At 47.8% G+C, this 19,188-nt stretch overlaps 1 protein-coding gene across 1 annotated transcript; it reads left to right on the top strand.

Annotated features, from left to right (window-relative positions):
* The first annotated feature begins 3,523 nt into the window (after positions 1-3,523).
* On the top strand, positions 3,524-7,189 carry LOC101120869 (myeloid-associated differentiation marker-like). Its single transcript, XM_012098443.5, has one exon. It carries the CDS (start codon positions 3,729-3,731, stop codon positions 4,695-4,697), a length of 969 nt encoding a protein of 322 aa, XP_011953833.3. The 5' UTR covers positions 3,524-3,728; the 3' UTR covers positions 4,698-7,189.
* The last annotated feature ends 11,999 nt before the right edge of the window (positions 7,190-19,188 follow it).

The following is a 19,188-nucleotide window of genomic DNA, read 5'->3' as shown; positions in this document are numbered from 1 at the left end:
CCAAGTGGGCTTTATCCCAGGGATGCAAGGATTCTTCAATATCTGCAGATCAATCAATGTAATTCACCACATTAACAAATTGAAAAGTAAAAGCCATATGATTATCTCAATAGATGCAGAGAAGGCCTTTGACAAAATTCAACATCCATTTATGATAAAAACTCTCCAGAAAGCAGGAATAGAAGCAACATACCTCAACATAATAAAAGGTATATATGACAAACCCACAGCAAACATTATCCTCAATGGTGAAAAACTGAAAGCATTTCCCCTAAAGTCAGGAACAAGACAAGGGTGCCCACTTTCACTGCTACTATTCAACATAGTTCTGGAAGTTTTGGCCACAGCAATCAGAACAGAAAAAGAAATAAAAGGAATCCAAATTGGAAAAGAAGAAGTAAAACTCTCACTGTTTGCAGATGACATGATCCTCTACATAGAAAACCCTAAAGACTCCACCAGAAAATAACTAGAGCTAATCAATGAATATAGTAAAGTTGCAGGATATAAAATCAACACACAGAAATCCCTTGCATTCCTATACACTAATAATGAGAAAGTAGAAAAAGAAATTAAGGAAACAATTCCATTCACCATTGCAACGAAAAGAATAAAATACTTAGGAATATACCTACCTAAAGAAACTAAAGACCTATATATAGAAAACTATAAAACACTGATGAAAGAAATCAAAGAGGACACTAATAGATGGAGAAATATACCATGTTCATGGATTGGAAGAATCAATATAGTGAAAATGAGTATACTACCCAAAGCAATCTATAGATTTAATGCAATCCCTATCAAGCTACCAACGGTATTTTTCACAGAGCTAGAACAAATAATTTCACAATTTGTATGGAAATACAAAAAGCCTCGAATAGCCAAAGCAATCTTGAGAAAGAAGAATGGAACTGGAGGAATCAACCTGCCTGACTTCAGGGTCTACTACAAAGCCGCAGTCATCAAGATAGTATGATACTGGCACAAAGACAAAAATATAGATCAATGGAACAAAATAGAAAGCCCAGAGATAAATCCACACACGTATGGACACCTTATCTTTGACAAAGGAGGCAAGAATATACAACGGAGAAAAGACAATCTCATTAACAAGTGGTGCTGGGGAAACTGGGCAACCACTTGTAAAAGAATGAAACTAGAACACTTTCTAACACCATACACAAAAATAAACTCAAAATGGATTAAAGATCTAAACGTAAGACCAGAAACTAAAAAACTCCTAGAGGAGAACATAGGCAAAACACTCTCCGACATAAATCACAGCAGGATCCTCTATGATCCACCTCCCAGAATTCTGGAAATAAAAGCAAAAATAAACAAATGGGATCTAATTAAAATTAGAAGCTTCTGCACAACAAAGGAAAATATAAGCAAGGTAAAAAGACAGCCTTCTGAATGGGAGAAAATAGTAGCAAATGAAACAACTGACAAACAACTAATCTCAAAAATATACAAGCAACGTATGCAACTCAATTCCAGAAAAATAAACGACCCAATTAAAAAATGGGCCAAAGAACCAAATAGACATTTCTCCAAAGAAGACATACAGATGGCTAACAAACACATGAAAAGATGCTCAACATCACTCATTATTAGAGAAATGCAAATCAAAACCACAATGAAGTACCACTTCACACCAGTCAGAATGTCTGCGATCCAAAAATCTGCAAGCAGTAAATGCTGGGAGAGGGTGTGGAGAAAAGGGAACCCTCCTACACTGTTGGTGGGAATGCAAACTAGTACAACCACTATGGAAAACTGTGTGGAGATTCCTTAAAAAATTGTAAATAGAACTACCTTATGACCCAGCAATCCCACTGCTGGGCATACACACCGAGGAAACCAGAATTGAAAGAGACACATGTACCCCAATGTTCATCGCAGCACTGTTTCTAATAGCCAGGACATGGAAACAACCTAGACGTCCATCAGCAGATGAATGGATAAGAAAGCTGTGGTACATATACACAATGGAGTATTACTCAGCCGTTAAAAAGAATACATTTGAATCAGTTCTGATGAGATGGATGAAACTGGAGCCAATTATACAGAGTGAAGTAAGCCAGAAAGAAAAACACCAATACAGTATACTAACACATATATATGGAATTTAGAAAGATGGCAATGATGACCCTGCATGCAAGACAACAAAAGAGACACAGATGTGTATAGCAGACTTTTGGACTCAGAGGGAGAGGGAGAGGGTGGGATGATTTGGGAGAATGGCATTGAAACATGTATACTATCATGTAAGAATCGAATCACCAGTCTGTGTCCGATGCAGGATACAGCATGCTTGGGGCTGGTGCATGGGGATGACCCAGAGGGATGTTGTGGGGAGGGAGGTGGGAGGGGGGTTCATGTTTGTGTTCGCATGTACACACGTGGTGGATTCATGTCAATGTATGGCAAAACCAATACAGTGTTGTAAAGTAAAATAAAGTAAAAATAAAAATTAAAAAAAAGGGGGGGTTAGATTCTCTTGGATGGCAGCTTTGGAGCTTAAAAAGCTGGCATTTTAATATTTGTTTCTTGGTTCCTCCAAGACACTCACCTTGGTGTCATGCTGGGTTGGGGTCTCCCTTTCCATGTGGGGAAGAGTCACATGTGAAGGCAAAATTCCCCAGGGTGGGGAGGATTCACAACAGTTCCTATTTCCCATGTCATCTTGTCCCCACGGCCTTGCCCTCACTCCATGGCTCTTCCCTGTTCACCCCTGGAGCTGCCCTCCTCCAGGTGGGGCTGTTTCCCTCAGATGGTAGCTCCTTCTAGTGATGCTGCAGGGAGGACAGGCTGGGACATGTGTGTCTTCGGGGGCTGTGGAAGGAGGCTGTGGCCCTGAAGGTGGGTCCTGGGTCCCAGAGTCCCGAGCTTTTGTCCTGGGCTCCCACCCACGGGCCCTGAGGACATGTGCACAGTGGAACAAAAGGTTCAAACTCACAGCTTTGGCATTTTCATCTGAAGTTCCCACTTCCTAGGCATAGGACCTTAGGGTAGAGATTTTTTTCCCTCAAGCATTAGCTTTCTTATCTGTAAAATGGAGTTAGCAGTACAATCCATATTGCCTTTTACGAAATTGTTGGGGTCAGATATACTCCAAAATTCAGAATTTTTCACCTTTAGGCAGGTGGCATGTTGCATCTGCTCTGTATGACCTCACACCACAATGGGGTCTGAAAGCACCTTGCAATCAAACGCAGTAGTGTTTCTTCAACCAAACTTTTGAACATTCACACTAAGTGAAATAAATATAGGTCATAGATTGACTTATGTCTGTTCAGGTCAAATTTGTTTCAAATGACTTTTTACAAGTTTCTACATTTTTCAGAGCCTTGAAGGGTTGGGCTTGCAGATAAGGACCATGTGTCTCCATAGATAATGGCACGCAGCACAAAGAGGTGAAAAACGTTCACGGTTTGGTGCCAGACCCAACCCAGCTGTGAGGTTTGGGATAAGACAAGTGTCCTGACAAGGCCAAGGGTGATGGGTGGGGAGAATCATTCTGGAGCGGCTGCGCTGTTATTCAGGTGTCTGGGCCACTGGTTCTAGCTCCACGGATCCTGAGCCTCATCCATCACAGGACCCTAAGCCTTTCCCTGGTATCTGACTTAATCCACCTCCGGAGCTGGATCTTTCTCTCGTGGGTCCTCAGCGAAGGCCAGGGCTTACCCGGGACAGTGACCAATTTGACCATCTGAACCACCATGCCGGCCATGTCGTCACCCCCAGGCCTTTGCTCCTGGACTGTGGTGGGCTGCTCCATCCGCCTGCTGCAGCTGCTCTCCACCGGCGTGGCCTCCTCCCTGGTGGCCAGCATGGGCACTCAGCGGGTGGGCGTAGATAACTGGTTCATGTTCTTCTGGTGCTTCTGCTACATTGTGACCCTCCTCATCATCATTGTGGAATACTGTAGTAACCTCTGGTCCCACTTTTCCTTCCACTGGTACAACTTCCCCATCAACTACGCCTGCTATGCCGCCCTCTTCTGCTTTTCAACCTCCATCATCTCTGCCACTACTTACGTCCCGTTCTTGCCTCAGGGCCCCACCCGGAACCACGCCATCACTGCCACAGCATTCTCTTGCATTGCTGCTGTGGCTTACGGGACCGAATTTTTCTGGACCTGGGTGGGTCACCGGCCCAGAAGGATCATCACCTATGTGCATACGGTGCATGGCCTGCTCAAGCTGCTGGAGAACTTTGTGGCTTGCATCATCTTCGCCTTCATCAGCAACACCTCCCTGTACCAGCACCAGCTGGCCCTGGTGTGGTGCGTGGCTGTGTACTCCACCTGTTTCATCCTGGGGACCCTGGCCATCCTGCTGGGCTTGGTCTACTGTGACAACTGGCTGCCCATCCGCTTCCCCGTTTCCCAGCTTGGGCTGACCCTGTTTTCCATCCTCCTCTACATCAGCGCTCTGGTCCTCTGGCCGCTCTATCAGTTCAATGAGGAGCTGGGCGGCCAGTCCCAGCGATCCAGTGATATGACCTGCAGAGATGAGTTCACTACTTACGTGTGCAACTGGGACCAGCGACTGGCTGTGGCTGTTCTGACAGCTATCAACTTGCTGCTTTATGTGGCCGACCTGGTGATCGCGAGCTGCCTGGTCAGTGAAAGGCTCCACCCACGGACTCCAGATTCCCTCTACTTATGGAGATATTATGTTGTCTGATGTCGTCTCCCTGGCTCCCTCTCTCCGTCCTCACATCCTTCTCCACTCATTTCACTCTCCTTTCTGTTTCCTTCCCTCCTTCTGCTCTGTGTCCTTCCTGTTCTGTGTGGTTGCCCACAATCTATTTTGCCTCTTTCTCATTTTTCCTACATTTTCTGCTTTTTGGCCCTTTTATGTTCTTCCTTGGCTTTCCCATCTCCTGTGTCCTGACCATCTCTCCCCATTTTCCTTCTTCTGATCCATCAGGACCTGAGACTCCTTCCTTCCCTGTCCACCACCCCGTCCCACCTCCTAAGGTGCTGACTCCACAGCACACAGCCCTCTGTGCAGCTGTTCACACCCTGAGCCTCCGGAGGGGCCTCATTGCCAAAGTGTGTCTGTCCCCTTGGTGGTGCCTTAGTTGGTGTGTGTGTGGAGGGTGGTTTGGGGTGGTGGTGGGTAGCTAGTGATTGTGTCCCCTTGTGGTGGGCGGTATACAGTGTTCTTCCCTTCTAACTGAAAAAAGCAAAATAAAACTCACAGGGTTAGTAATTTCCAGTGGGCAGGAGGCTTAGAGCAGGGACATTGGACTCTGAGACCCCACCTGGATTGCTCAGCCCCACCTGAGACTGGCTCCAGAACTTTTGCAAGCTCACTAAATACCTGCTGCCTAGAGGGTGTCTTAGAGGAAGCCAGGGGTGGATGCCTTCCATCCCAACTGCTCTCTGGGTATCAAACAAGTGTAACAGAAAGCAAGCTCTTGTGCCTTATGCACTGTAAGGCCAAGCAATAGCGGAATGTCTGAGTTTGGAGTATAAAAAACTGCAGGGTCGTGGGAGGAAAAAGGTGGCTCATGTCCAAAAGCCCTAAACTCCCCTAAGAGTATCAGCATATTTAAAGGCCAGGTAAGGGAGGAGGGTCTCAGGATAGTGAGGAGTTCCTATGCAATGCTGTGATTATCAGTCCTTACCTCTAGGAGGCCTGGGGGCTATGTGCTCAAGGTCTTGAAGTGGTTCTGTTTAGCTCAGTTTAATTGCTCAGTCATGTCTGACTCTGCAACCCCATGGATTGTAGCACGCCAGGCTTCCCTGTCCATCACCAACTCCTAGAGTTTACTCAAACTCATGTCCATTGAGTCGACGATGTCATCCAACCATCTCATTCTCTGTTGTCCCCTTCTCCTCCTGCCTTCAATCTTTCCCAGCATCAGAGTCTTTTCAAATGAGTCAGTTCTTCACATCAGGTGCCAAAGTATTGGCATTTCATCTTCAGCATCAGTCCTTTCAATGAATATTCAGAACTGATTTCCTTTAGGATGTACTGGTTAGATCTCCTTGCAGTCCAAGGGACTCTCAAGAATCTTCTTCAACACCCCAGTTCAAAAGCATCAATTCTTCAGTGCTCAGCTTTCTTTATAGTCCAGCTCTTGAAGTGGTTAAGGTCTCACATTCACTCAGGGTTTTTCACATCTGTAAAACAACTCTGGAAATGTGCATCAGATAGTGTTTTCTAGGTACTTCAAAAGGAGCTAAAGCAGAGGATTTGAGGGAGGGATCTCCAGTATTCTTGCTTAGAGAATCCCAGAGGAGCCTATGGGCTACAATCCATGGAGTTGCAAGAGTTGGACATAACTGAGCGACTAACACTTTCTTTCTGGTCCAAGAAGCCCCCATAGGGTCCTGCTTGGTTACAAAAGAAACGATCAAAAAAAATCTCATGGTCTTGGAGACACCTGCCTGCATGTTTGTGAAGGGCATCCCTATGCCCTCCTGCCTTAGTGTCCCCAGGCCTCTGCAGGAAGAAGTAATGGCCACTGCCAGCCTTAAAGGTGATGATAGGATGGGTATTTCCTGTTTTGTTTTTCTAGTCTGGGTGGTAAAAATTACTGGGTGACCCTATTCTTAAAGGGAAAGTTTCTTCTCAAGTTTTTCTTGGGAGTGTGGGGTGGGTGGATGGGGAAGGAGGGAGGCCGGCAGAGCACAACATTTAAAAGAATGATATAGCCCAAGGACAGGACATAAATTATTACTGAGGTAGGGGATAGATGGGCCCCTGGAATAGACAGCTGGTGTTTGTCAGATGGGCTAAAACTGAAGCTCTGTTCTCACCCAGACACTCCAAGGACAAAGCTAGTGGCAAAAGCTGAGCTCTGTTAAAGCAGAGAAAAAGTTCCCACTCCTAAGGTCAAGGAAGACTTCCCCATCTGCACATATGTGGAAGGCTCCTTGTAGTTCAAAAAGGAAAAGGGCAGCACCCCATAATAAGTGTGGACATGCACCCACAGGCTTCTGCACTGGGATTCATCTTAGCAAAAAGTTGCATACACATCTTGGTCAAACGTAAACAAAGACCTTGAAGGATTATCCTATATAAGCAACATAAATCACCTCCTATTGCACTCCTCTCCAAGTGTCTATTTCTGGCCTCCTTCTGACTTAAAAAAAATTGTTTCTCTGTGTGTTTTCCCACACGTTATGCTGTGTCTCTAATAATAAACTGTGTACCTGTTTTTATGGTTTTTGCCTTCTTGAAACGTTCTTGCTTTCAAACGAGGGAAAGAGCAGGGCCACTTTTATTCTAGCCTCCAGCTCCTGGTGGCGAGGAGTCTTAGTTTTCATCCAGGCTACCCAGGTTCAATTCCTGGGCAGGAAGCTAAGATCTCTCATCAGGACCATTCACAGCTGTCTCTCCGAGGTCAATGCCAGACTGCTTTAGTTAAAGAAAGTGGTGGGTGAGGCCAACATCTTACTTGCAACAGGCAAAATAGGATGTGGGCAAACCAAACAGGAAGAAAGAGCGAAAGGAAGGAAGCAAACAGAAGTCTGTTTAGAGTCAGATGGGCCTGGAATGAATCCCTTAGGTTCTTAATCTCATCTGGAGACACTCATCCATGTAGTGGGCTGTTTAGGACACGCCCTGCAGGGTTGTGCCCTCTCTGCATGAACAGCAGCCAAGGGAGAGATGGGGGTGAGGCTGATGGTGATAGGAGTCCCCCCAGTGGTGCTCATCTCCTAGGCCAGTGGTTTATCCATGATGACACAGCATAATCACCTGATGCTCCAGCAGTGCTTCTCAAACGCAGTTCCCAGGCCAGCAACAGAGTATCAGCAGGGGGTAGAGGGTGTCGAATTTAAAAAAAAAAGGACATGGCAGTTGTGCGTTAAGTTTTATTTGGGGCAAAATGAGGACTGCAGCCCAGGAGATAGATCTCAGGTAGCTCTGAGAAACTGCTCCAAAGAGGCAATTTATCTATGATTTTCATGAAGGGGGAATATGTGCAGTCAAGCACATGTTTTTCCAGAAGGTTCCAGCTAGTCTCATGAAGCTTTTGCTAGTCACGCAGAACAGTGGTCACCATGAAGGATTTAGTGCTTTTGTAGATATGAGGAGGTACAAGAATTGGGCTCATAAAATCGGCTCCTGAAAATATCTGTCTGAAGACCTGCCCTGCCAGTACCCCAAGCACAGAGTGCCTCATTTCTGCTCTCCAGCCTGAACTCCTTTTAGGGGGTGTTGAAGGTCAGCAGCTGCAGTAGCACATGATTTAATCCTTGTAGAGGTAGATGGCAAGTGTCAGTTTATAGCTGATAGGCGGGGAACTTGTTGGGAATGCAGATTCCTGGGTTCTACCTGAGACCTGCTGAATCAGAAATTCTGGGGTGGGGCCCAGGAGCCCCCAGGTTATGCTGCCCCTGGTGAACTGTGAGAACACGGTGCTCAGGTCCTGGGGTGCTGAAAAACTCCTCGGGTGATTCCAATGTCTTAACATTCAGAATCACCTCTAGAATGGGACTTCCATGGTAGTAGTGGTTAAGAATCTGCCTTGCAGTGCAGGGCACATGGGTTCAGTCCCTGGTCAGGGAACTAAGATATCACACGCCATGGAGCAACTGGGTCCACTGCAACTAGAGAGTCTATGTGCTGCAATGAAAGATCCCACAAGATTAAAAAAAAAAATCCAATGCAGCTAAATAAATAAAAGAAAAGAATAACTCTAGAAGTCAAAATACTAGCAGGTTTCTGCCCCAACCCCATTGCCCAACCCCAGCGATTCTGGTTCAGTGAACCTGAAATGGGACCCAGGCAGAGATTAAAAAACAACTCAGAAACTGTTTCCAATTCACAGTCACTACTCTAGTTTGGACCCTTCTCCCCACACACTACGCACAACCTTTCTTCACAGGCTGGACCCTGGAGCAGAGGATGACTGGTCTCCTAGGTGGGCCTGTGGTGCAGAGAATAATCACAGTTACAGACGCTTGGTGGCTGCTTGATCTATGACAGGCCTGGTGCTTGGGGGTTGTATCAACATCTCATGAGAACCCTATGAATGGTTACATTCCCCTACTGTACAGAGGGTGAACCTGAGGCACAGAGAGGTTGAGTCCCTCACCCTAGGTCACACAGCTAGCAGAACCAGGATTCTATCCTAGTTCCTCCAGACTCCAGAGTCCACTAACTTGCTCCCTCTTTTTATAAATGAGAGGAAGTATAAGTGAGCAGGAACCCATGAGATCTTCCCAGGACAGGCCCCTCCCCGATATCCTCTGCTTTAGCTCCTCTCTGAAGTTTCTAGATAATAAATAGTAGGTGATGCACATTTCCTGAGATGTTCTGCAGATGTGAAAACCAACCCCCTCTCCAACAAACGGAAGAGGTTAACTGCCTGATGACCAGAAGCACATAGCCCCAGGTCTCCTGGAGCCTAAGGGCCGATAGAGTTCAGCTCTGTGACACCACCCTGCTATCCCACCATCAGCCAATCAAAGAAAGGTGCAGGAGCTAATCACAGACCCTACGACACTCCCTGCCCCCAACGTGGCTTTCAAAAGAGCTTTGCTGAAACTCCTCAGGGAGTTTTTTAAGGCACAAGCCACCTGTCTTCTTGCATGGCCCTACAATAAACCTTTTTCTGGTCCAAACTTCAACATTTCAGTTTGTTTGGCCTTCACTGTGCACGGGGCCCAAGAACTTGTAGGAACAGAGGGATGAGGTACTGAAGGTCAGCAGGGGGCACCCATCACTCCTCTTGTACCTTTGTCTGGAAGCTCCCCAGTGCTGGGGCGCCAATTTCAAAATGGGATGAGTGGACCTCTGAGCCAGGTGTCACCCCCAGGATATAATGCCCCCGTCCCAAGAGCAAATGGAACTGGAACAGGGAAGCAGAGGGAGGGGTATTGATTCGTCACATTGTCTGCTCCCTGGGCCCACAGGATTCAGGGTATTCCTGTCCCGGCTCAAGTGTTCATCGCCCTCTCAGTGCTGGGTGGGGTCCACCAACACTTGACTCAGAGAGAATAAAGAAAAAGAGGAGGATCCAAGGGAGTAGAGAGAATATGGAACCATTTTACTATTAAAAAAGCATTTTCCAAAAGCAAGGGGATATTTGCTCTGGAAAGATGAGGATCTAGTCCTCGGGCAGGGGTGGGATACTCCACCAGGCAGGCAGCCATACTGCTCTCGAATTCTCCTGGAGATGCGGTAGAGCTCCATGGCTGCCCTGGCATCTTCCACGGAGTCGTGTCCCAGCACGTTGTCCTGCAGACTCAGGACTGAGAGGGGCCTGGAGGCTGAATCCAGGTACCATGTGACCCAGGACTTCCCTGCTTACACTGTGAGACCAGGACTGAAGTGGGTCGGCAGTGAGTCTCCAGGGGCTCTGATACAGTAGTCTCAGCAGGTGCTGAAGCAGGCCTGGCTTCAAGCAGTTCTCACAGGGAGCCCAGAGCCCGGGGAACATGGACACAGATGTTTCCAGAGTGCTCCTTGCTCAGCATGTTGAGAACAGGGATCTTCAGTGAGTCTAGGAGCTGATACTCTGCCCTTGGTCCCCGGTGCCACAAGCCCAGCAGAAGGGCCCAAATTCAGGTCCATTCCCCGCCTCCTGCACATTCCTGTTCCCCAAACAAGCCCCCCTCCTCCACTCCTCAGACTAGGGATCAGGCTTTTCCCTCCCCAGTACCCCCTTCCTGCCTCCTCCACTAAGACATACCTATACCCTCCACTCGGACTTGGTGTCCTGCCTGCCCCCTGTCCTCCGTCCCTGCTCAAGATACCTGTCCTCCCCTCTGTGGACACCCCCCCCCACCAGAAGTGTTGATGGTCAGGTCACGGGTCACCCTCCCTTCAATCAAGAGTTTCTCAAGGACTGGCTGGGCCTTGCTCACCCAGGTCCTCAGCCTCTGGTCCAGAGCAGGTGCTGAGTTGGAAGGGCCCCTGTGTGGTTGCAGCTCCTAGTGTCCAGCCCGCTTCCTTGGGCCCTTCCACCCCAGTGAGCTCCCAGCTCTCAGCACACACCTGCCCCTGCCTGGGACTTCAGGGGGACCATCTTTGCCTGTGAGTTTGAGCTCACGGTCCTTCTCTCATTTTTTGACCCCTTCCCCCCCGCTCATTGCATATCTGCCACTTTCCTATCTGGAGGGGAATTCCCAGAGGCTTTTCTATAACTGAAAGTTAGTCCCCAGGTTCCATCTCAACAATGGCTTCCCACTGAGTCCTAAGTGCTTGATGTGACACCCAAGACTGTGCATGTCTGTCCCTGTCAGACTCTACTTGCTCTCTCTCCCATAAACATTGCTCTGTGCCCCCTGCTCTGGCTTCTTCTATGGGAAGTACCCTTCCCCTATCATCTCCTAAGGATGCGAACTCCAGACTGCAATCATTCTCTTAAAACAGCTTAATCCCAATAGTGGAAAATATAGCACCTCACCTTCCCCAAAGGCTTCAGTAGTCACCTTCTGAGCGTCCTGTGATGCGGGTCCCAGAACTCCTGAGTCATAAAAGCAAAAGGGGACCTTGAAGATGAGTGCAGGTATCATTGTCAGGACTCAGACTTCTTGGTCTGCCTCCAGAGGACTCTCTCGTCTATCTGGGGACCTCGGGCATTTGGGGGGCACCACAAGGGGGAGCCCTGAGTATGAGCCCAGAACTCTGCTCACCCACACCTGAGAAGAAGGTAGTGCAGGAATCACCTGACTTACCTCTAAGGTCGGCTTCCTAACCTGAGTCCTGTGGGTCCATTAATGTCCTGGGAGATGGGTTCTAGGAGTTCTGTAACAGCCTTGTAATAGAATGCAATGTTTCCAGGGTATGTGAGTGCATATTTCTGGGATAGTCATATTCTCAATGGGAATTGTGTACTGGAAAAACTGAAATGTTTCCAAGGGGCTTTCTTGTATCTCCAAAAGAAGTAGGGTTTCCTAATATTATGTGCCAAACAGAATAATTGAGGGAGCAAAAATTTAGGATTCTCTCTGTGTTGTCCATCTGGAGCAGTGACTTCCCTTGGCATCAAGAGAAGCAGGTTCAGAAAGATCTGGTAGCCTCTTTGGGCATTTAATTTCCCCTGCTTGTCTCTTTCCCAAACTACAGCATCGGAGCAGCCCTGGATTGAACTACAACTTTGTATTCTTTGACAACGCCTCCCCGTTTCCCCACCTCCCTACCCCACCACTGTTCTACTTTCTGCCTCTGTGAATCTGTTTTTTTTTGTTTGTTTGTTTTTTAAGATTCCACACATAAGTGCAATTGCAGTAGTTTTTCTGTGTCTCCCTTTCAACTCGGTGTAACGTCCTCCAGGTTTATCTATGTTGTTGCTGATGTCAGAATTTCTTTCTTTTTTAGGGCTGAATAATATTCCGTGTGTGTGTGTTTCTTATTCTATTCACCCACTGATGGACACTCAGGTTATTTTCATCTTGCCATGATGAAATATCAGATAAGATGAAAGGGCAAAAACTGAAATTGCAGATTTGGAAAAACAGAATTTCTACAGATTGTTATAAAGTGTTCCATTATTTAAAACACTATCAAAAGATGGCATATACACATCCTGATACTGCTTGTTGTAAAATGTTATCAAACACTTTATAGAATGGGAGAACTTCTTGAATTTCATTTTCCATCAAAAGATAATCAGTGCACCAATGTGTTGTAAACTACTGTTATAATATAGAGCAATATAAACACCCCGCAAAGTTTCCACATGCCCTTTTGAGTAAATCCACCTCCCCAACCCAAGAGGGGACCACTTTCGATCTGCATAGTAGATTAGTTTAACCTATCTCAGAACCATACTGTGTGTATTCTTTTGTTTCTAGAATCTTTCAATTATCACAAAGTTTTTGAGATGCATCCATGTTTTGTGTAGTTTATAGTTCATCCTTGTATTGTAATACTCTAGGTTTGACTATATTACTGTGTTTATTCCCCTGTTGACTGATATATTGCCTGCTTCTAATTTGGGATTATTATGAGAAAACTGCTATAAATGAACATTCTTATATAAGACTTGTAGAGGAAGATTTCATTTCTGTTGAGAAAATACTTATGGTTGAAATTGCTGGGTCATGGGGTAATTTATGTTTGATTGTATAAGAAACTGTCAGACCCTTGAGTGTAGCTTTTACACACCCACAGTGATGTACACTGCCTGGAAAATCCCGTGGACGGAGGAGCCTGGTGGGCTGCAGTCCATGGGGTCGCTAAGAGTTGGACATGACTGAGCGACTTCATTTTCACTTTTCACTTTCATGCATTGGAGAAGGAAATGGCAACCCACTCCAGTTTTCCTGCCTGGAGACTCCCAGGGACGGGGGAGCCTGGTGGGCTGCCGTCTATGGGGTCTCACGGAGTCGGACATGACTGAAGCGACTTAGCAGCAGCAGCAGCAGTGATGTATGCACGTTCCAGTTGCTCCACGTGACCACTGCATTCTGCACTGCTTCTTCACTGACCTCCATTTCATTTTCTTCCTAACAACCGGAGGGGCAGTTCCAATCTGGGCATCTGAGTGGCCCAACCGTAGAAAATGTTAGTGAGGCATCATCACTCACGGCTAAAATCCAACGTATTTCTCTGGCGTTCAGGCCTATCCAACACCTCTGTTACTCTGCACCTCATTTGTGATGCTCAGATAAGATGCAGGACTCTGTAGTGACCTGTCCACAATCACTGCTTACCACAGGGTAAAGGCTGAGCAGTATCAATCTGGGAGCAATGAGAGGTGGAGCTTGTGGGATCCAAGAAGGCTTCCTGGAGGAGGTGATGTGGAGGTCAAGACAAGTTAGAATTACAAGGCAAAAAGGCAGGAAAGAGTTGCAGGATTAAATGCTTTGCTCAAGGATCTCATGAGTCTTCTGTGGCAGAGCTGATGTGACTGCTGCTTGGGTGTAGGAAGGAGGAGGGAGAAGGGAGAATTAAGCCTGGCTAACTGGAGGCTGATTCATATCCTCGCGTGAGTCAGGAATGAGGCTTTGGGGTGGCACAAGGTAAGAATCTGGAGCTGAGACACTTCCCTAAAGCCAAGACCACATGGCCTACAGCCTTGGAGCAAGGGTAGACAAGGAAAAACTATGCCCTTCAGCTAGAGGATGGTCAAGGCTGACATCTGCCCCACACGAGTTTTGCGGGGTTTTTTTAAGTTTCCACAAGAGGAATAGGAATTTCAGGTCTTCTTTTCTTGTGAGTTTGGGTCCAAATGTGCATGATCCCTGAGATCCAACAACTCCAACCTGGAAAATTAACACAGTCAGTGCCCAATAGGCGATTGATCTGGAGGGTCCTGAGCAGGAGCAGGTGCAGTTATTCTGGGTGAAGCTCCCGACCCAGTAGGACCCTTCCAGGAAAAGGGGTCCTGTAAAAGAGGGTCTCAGCTTAATGACAAAATACATGAGGAACAACCCACTGTGAGTCCCAGGAACTCCCGTGAACACACATCAATCAGAAATACTCAGTAAACAAATTCACTTTATATGATAAAACACATTAGAAAAAGAATCATGAAGTAAGGACAGGAAGATGTGAAAGAGGACCATAAAGGGCTGAAGAGTGTCTTCCCATAATTCATGTCTACTCAGAACTTCAGAATGGGCCTTATTTAGAAGTAGGGTCTTTGCAGACATATTTAGTTAAGAATGGAGGGTGAGCCTGAAATCTCATGTCTGGTCTCTTTATAAGAGAAATGAGAGAGAGAGATTTGCACACACATAGTTGAGAGAAGATGAGTACATGAAGGTGGAGAGACATAGATAAGCAGCCACAAGTTAAGGGGCCTCCAGAAGCTAAAAGAGGAAAGGAAGGGCCCTCTTTCTGAAGAATCTGAAGCAGCACAGCTCTGCTGACACCTTGATTTCAGACTTCAGGCCTCCAGGACAGTGAGAGAATAAATCTCTGTTGTTTTAAGCCATCAAACTTGTACCAACTTGTTGCAATAGTCCTAGGAAACCAAGATAAGTTTCCAGAAAGGAAAAGAGTTTTTGTCTTATTTTTTAAAAGTTTACAGAGAGAATGCCTGACCTCCTGCCCTAGAGCATGGTGGTCACATGGATCCCAGGACCCCTTGTCATATCCTGTGTCCCCCAGTGTCTGAGACTCACAGGGGAGGATCCACTGATCTAGAGAAGGGTCCAAATACCCACAGGAGCCAGGAGGGAAGGAAATAAGTAAAAGGGATGGAGAAGACTAGGGCCCCTGGAGAGATTAGCTGCACTTGTTGGGGGTGGTTAAAAAGTAAGAGGCCATGTGCATGGCATGGTCTTATGTTTATAAACCTGGAAAAAAACTACAGATATGTATCACAAACGTGTGCATGTATGTACGTGTGTGCATGCTCAGTCCCTCTGTCGTGTCAGACCCCATGGACTATAGCCCACTAGGCTCATCTGCCAGTGACATTTTCCCAGACAAGATTACTGGAGTGGGTTGCCATTCCCTTCTTCAGGGGATCTTCCTGACCCAGGCATCAAACCCATGTCTCCTGAGTCACCTTCATAGACAGGCAGATTCTTTACCAGTGAGCCACATGGGAAGCTGCATATGTACACACATGTCTATGTATGATTTCAGAGCATGTGAAAGATGTTGAAGGCTGTACATGAGGTTGAGGATATGGATGATCCCTGGATGGAGAGGTGGACACTCCGTGAGCAGGCAGGAAGCTTGGCCATGCCCAAGAGTGTAAACCGGGCACATGTGAGATGCTCATAGTCCTGCTTCATGTCAATTATACATGAGAAGAAGGAAATATAGAAAATGCTAAACAAAGGTGAGAATGAAAAGCAGTATAAAGTAAAGGACATGGCAGCTACTCAGCTTCACCCCTCCTTCCAGAGGCAACACGGCCCAGTGACACCAGATCTCCTGAAGCTTCAAGAGGAGCTGGGAATCCAGATTTCCATGTGAAATTAAAACACTGCAGCTACCAACACTTCGGGAAGAAATAATACTGATTCTAAACAATCTCTCCTAAAAACTCTATGAAGAGAAACCAAACACATCCCTGGGCCACCTTCAGGACCACCTTCAGGTGTTTGCAACACCTGATCTGGAAGAATGAAGCTTTCATGCACTAATGTCCAAAGTGGGGCTAGGGCCTTCTGTGTCCTCTGTGAGAGGGAGGGGAACAGGTAGCCGGCGTGGATTGAATGTGTTTTGTGCCAGGCCCTTTCATGAGCCCTTCACATGCTATTATTTATTTAATTGACATAAATCAGGTATTAAGTTTCCTCATCCTACACAAATGAGGAAACTGAGGCTTTGATGACTAACTTGCCCAAGATCATTCAGTTATGAAGTGTCTCCTCCAGCCCCCGCAGCCTCCCTGTCACTGAGTGTCCATCTCCCCTCCTCCTTCTCTGCCCTTCTGAACTCCTCCTCCTTCCTCTGTCCTGACCTTGACCTTCCTGGCTCACTGTCTTCCAGTCCACATGCCTGGCTGCTGGGGCAGGCAGGGCTCAGCCACATCCAGGCTGCTCTGATGGGGGCACCATGTCCAGGCTCACAGACTAGAGTGGAGGAGGGCTGCAGGGAGACTCAGGCAAACTTCCACTTCCTGCTTTCCAGGTGGGGGAACTGAGGCCCAGAGAGGGCACAGGCCTGACCCAGGGTCACACAGCTGGAATTCCCATGCCTCTCCCACCCCAAATCCTCCCTCTGTGCCATTAAAAGTCTCCAGAATTATCTTTCACCCTTAAGTGGAAATCCCAGTGGCAGATCAGGGAGTTAAGTTGGTAACAAACTGGAGTACAGAGCATTAACATCCCAGAGTAACATATATCTGGTGCCCCTCCCCACCCCAGCAGTGCCCAATGGGAGGCCCGCAGGCCCCAGGGCTCCACTGCCAGTTGGGGCTCAAGGAGCTCTGTGACGCCAGGGAGGTTCTCAGGTTTGCTCTGTGTTTCTCTTTCCTCCTCAGCCTGTCCCAGGTTTTATTATCAGCAAAGGTGATATAATAATCCCCTGATGGCAGGAAGTTGGCTGGGGCTCAGGGTGCTGGCCCTTCCACCCTGGGGGCCTCTCAGCAAATAGTTCCTTGGAAACAAGGCAGCTATCCCTGAGGAGGGGGCGGGCTGGGAGGGGCCTCACTCCCCCACACACTGGACCCTGGAGGAGCCCCTGTGTGAGCAGGACTGCAGCCCTGGCTGGTGGGAATGCCTTGGGCAGGTGACCTGGGCAATTCCACGGTCTCCGGGGTCCCTGCCACTCTGGCCATGTGTCCCTGTCACAGCCCTGAAACCCCTTCAGGCCCCTGTTCTCCTGACTCAGTTCCAGTCCAGGCCCCTCCTCCATGGGGAAGGTTGGCTCCATGCCTGCATCTCTTCTGGGTCAGAAGACCCCTACTGGGCTGCCTCAGGGCCACTGGGACCCTGGAATCCCCCACCCAGTCATCTCCACTCTATCATCCCCATCCCCCACTCCAGTCCAGGGTGCATCCTCAGGGCTGTCTCCTCCCAGGGGTTAAGGAGGTGCCTCCTCTTTCAGCTCCTGCCCTTAAAATGGTCCATCTGTCCATCCCTATCCCCTCACTGGGAGGTCCTGAAAAGCTCCACATCAGCATCAGACACAGCATACTTGCTCATTTCCAATCCCTTGGTTCCCACCCTGGAAGCTGCTAACCAGTCTCCCAGGTCAGAAAAATCCTGCTCATGTAGGACTACTCCCAGATCTTTCCAGACTCGCATCTGGATGGCTCCTTCGAAGCTGAAAAGCCAAACATTGTTTACTTATTCTGTGGTTTCTCCATGACTCTCCTCCTTGGAGTCATGCTGGGTTGGGGTCTCCCTTCCCAAATGAGGAAGAATCAAACGTTAAGGCAAAATTGAGGGAAGGGGATTCAGAATAGTTGCTACTATTACCAAAAGGTGTGGGGTCTGGTTGTTCACTGCCCAAAAGTCAATAAGCAGGCCAGGTTGGTGGGAAGGAAAGTTTACTTCATTTCAGATGGTGGCAATTTGACGGGAGAGTGGATGTCTATCCCAAGGCTGACTCCCCTCCCCCTCCTATCCACCGTACACCCCTGCCAAGCAGGAGGTGAGAGCCTTTATAGGCTGAGGGAGGGGGCTACATGCAGAAACGGCACAGTCAGCTCTGACAGTCATCTTCAGATGGGTCCTCGGTGGTCTGACTAGCGTCATCTTGATTGTTTTAAGTACAGTTAATCTGCAGCTCTAGGGTTGGTTTGTTTCCATTTGTTTGAGGCCAGTTCTCAGAACTGACAGCTTATGTCATGGCTACAGTCTGATCATCACGTAGTTGACTTCTTCCACCTGGTGGGGGTTCCAGTACCTATAAGACGGCTCACGGGATACGGCTCAGAATACAGGATAAGGCTCAGAATACTATCTATAGCCCTCAAGGAGGAACTAAAGATCCTTAACTACACCTAATGAGCTCATTATTATTATTTGGTCTCCTTTGTCTGTTTTCCTTTGTTTCTGCATGTTCTCATTTCTCTGATTAAACTCATTCTTTAAAGTTTTCCATAGACAAAAGGCAGGCAGAGGTCATGGAGGGAAGGACCATAGAGTCCTGCTCTGTTTCACCACTTCCCACATCATCTTGTTCCCACAGCCTTGCTCTCGCCCCATGGCTCCTCCCTGTTCACCCCTGAAGCTGCCCTCCTCCGGGTGGGGCTGTGTCCCCTCAGATGGCAGCTCCTTCTGGTGATGCTGCGGGGAGGAGAGGCCGGGTCGTGTGTCTTCAGGTTGCTGTGGAAGGAGCTGCAACTGTTGCTGCTAAGTCGCTTCAGTCGTGTCCGACTCAGTGCGACCCCATAGACAGCAGCCCACCAGGCTCCCCCGTCCCTGGGATTCTCCAGGCAAGAATACTGGAGTGGGCTGCCATTTCCTTCTCCAGTGCATGAAAGTGAAAAGTGAAAGTGAAGTCGCTCAGTCGTGTCCGACTCTTAGCAACCCCATGGACTGCAGCCCTCTAGGCTCCTCTGTCCATGGGATTCTCCAGGCAAGAGTACTGGAGTGGGGTGCCATGGCGCTATAGCCTTGTCCTGGGTCCCAGAGCCCCGAGCTTTGGTCCTGGGCTCCCACCCATGGGCTCTGTTGATATATGGGCTATACAGCAAACCATTCAAATCCACACATTTGGCATTTTTATCTGGGGTTCCCACATCCTGTTCATGCCACCTTAAGGAAAGCACTTAATTCTCTGAGCCTTAAGTTTTGTCATGTGTAAAATGGGGTTAGCAGTACAATCCTCAGTCCCATTTCTGAAACTCTTG

This window comes from Ovis aries, chromosome 18 (assembly GCF_016772045.2).
Source record: "Ovis aries strain OAR_USU_Benz2616 breed Rambouillet chromosome 18, ARS-UI_Ramb_v3.0, whole genome shotgun sequence".
Classification (NCBI taxonomy): Eukaryota; Metazoa; Chordata; class Mammalia; order Artiodactyla; family Bovidae; genus Ovis; species Ovis aries.
The sequence above is the reverse complement of the archived record's forward strand: the minus strand, read 5'-3'. Positions and strand labels throughout refer to the sequence as shown.